Source organism: Cariama cristata, unplaced genomic scaffold (genome assembly GCF_000690535.1).
Source record: "Cariama cristata isolate BGI_N322 unplaced genomic scaffold, ASM69053v1 scaffold29360, whole genome shotgun sequence".
Taxonomy (NCBI): domain Eukaryota; kingdom Metazoa; phylum Chordata; class Aves; order Cariamiformes; family Cariamidae; genus Cariama; species Cariama cristata.
Genome location: NW_009595710.1, coordinates 2,309 through 2,912, shown reverse-complemented (window position 1 = coordinate 2,912; position 604 = coordinate 2,309). Strand labels below are relative to the sequence as shown.

Sequence of the window (604 nt, the reverse complement as noted above, 5' to 3'; positions counted from 1 at the left end):
GTTGCACCATGTGATGGGGGAGCTGGAGGGACGACGGGGGGCCTGGGGCTATGTGGCTGGCGGGATGGGGGCCCTGTCCCAAGCCATTGCTCGTGCGGCAGCTGCCAGGGGAGCCCACATCTTTGCTGAGAAGGTACAGGGTGTCTGGGCACAGGGAACTGCTGGGCCAGCTTGCAGGCAGCAGGGATGCTCTTGGTGAAGTTCTGTCCCCTCCGCCCTCCCAGGCAGTGCACCATGTGCTGCTGGGCAGGGACGGGCGGGCACAGGGCATCGCACTGCAGGATGGGACAGAGGTGAGGAGCAAACTGGTGCTGTCCAACGCCTCCCCCCAAATCACCTTCCTGGAGCTCACCCCCCAGGTACAGGGGTGCACAGGGCTGGTAGGGGCTTGGTGTGACACCATTGCCCCGACCACACTGTCCCCTCTCAGCCAGCCTCTGCACTGACATCTCCCACTCCAGGAGCAGCTGCCAAAGGATTTTGTCCGACGGATCCAGCAGGTTGACACACGCTCGCCCGTCACCAAGATCAATGGTACGTACTGATGGTGCTACCTCTGCCGCTGTCCCCGCTGGAGGGACACTGGCACCCGGGTCAGCAACCG

General features: G+C 63.9%; 1 protein-coding gene across 1 annotated transcript in view; it reads left to right on the top strand.

Moving 5' to 3' along the window:
• Nucleotides 1–7: 7 nt before the first annotated feature.
• The window catches only part of PYROXD2 (pyridine nucleotide-disulphide oxidoreductase domain 2), a gene marked incomplete at its 5' end in the record, with an annotated part of 1,777 nt that continues 1,180 nt past the window's right edge, over nucleotides 8–604 (top strand). The window contains 3 exons of the mRNA XM_009703190.1: nucleotides 8–133; nucleotides 225–359; nucleotides 462–538. Of these exons, the coding sequence (XP_009701492.1) occupies nucleotides 8–133; nucleotides 225–359; nucleotides 462–538 (338 nt within the window). The remainder of the gene's footprint in view (nucleotides 134–224; nucleotides 360–461; nucleotides 539–604) is intronic.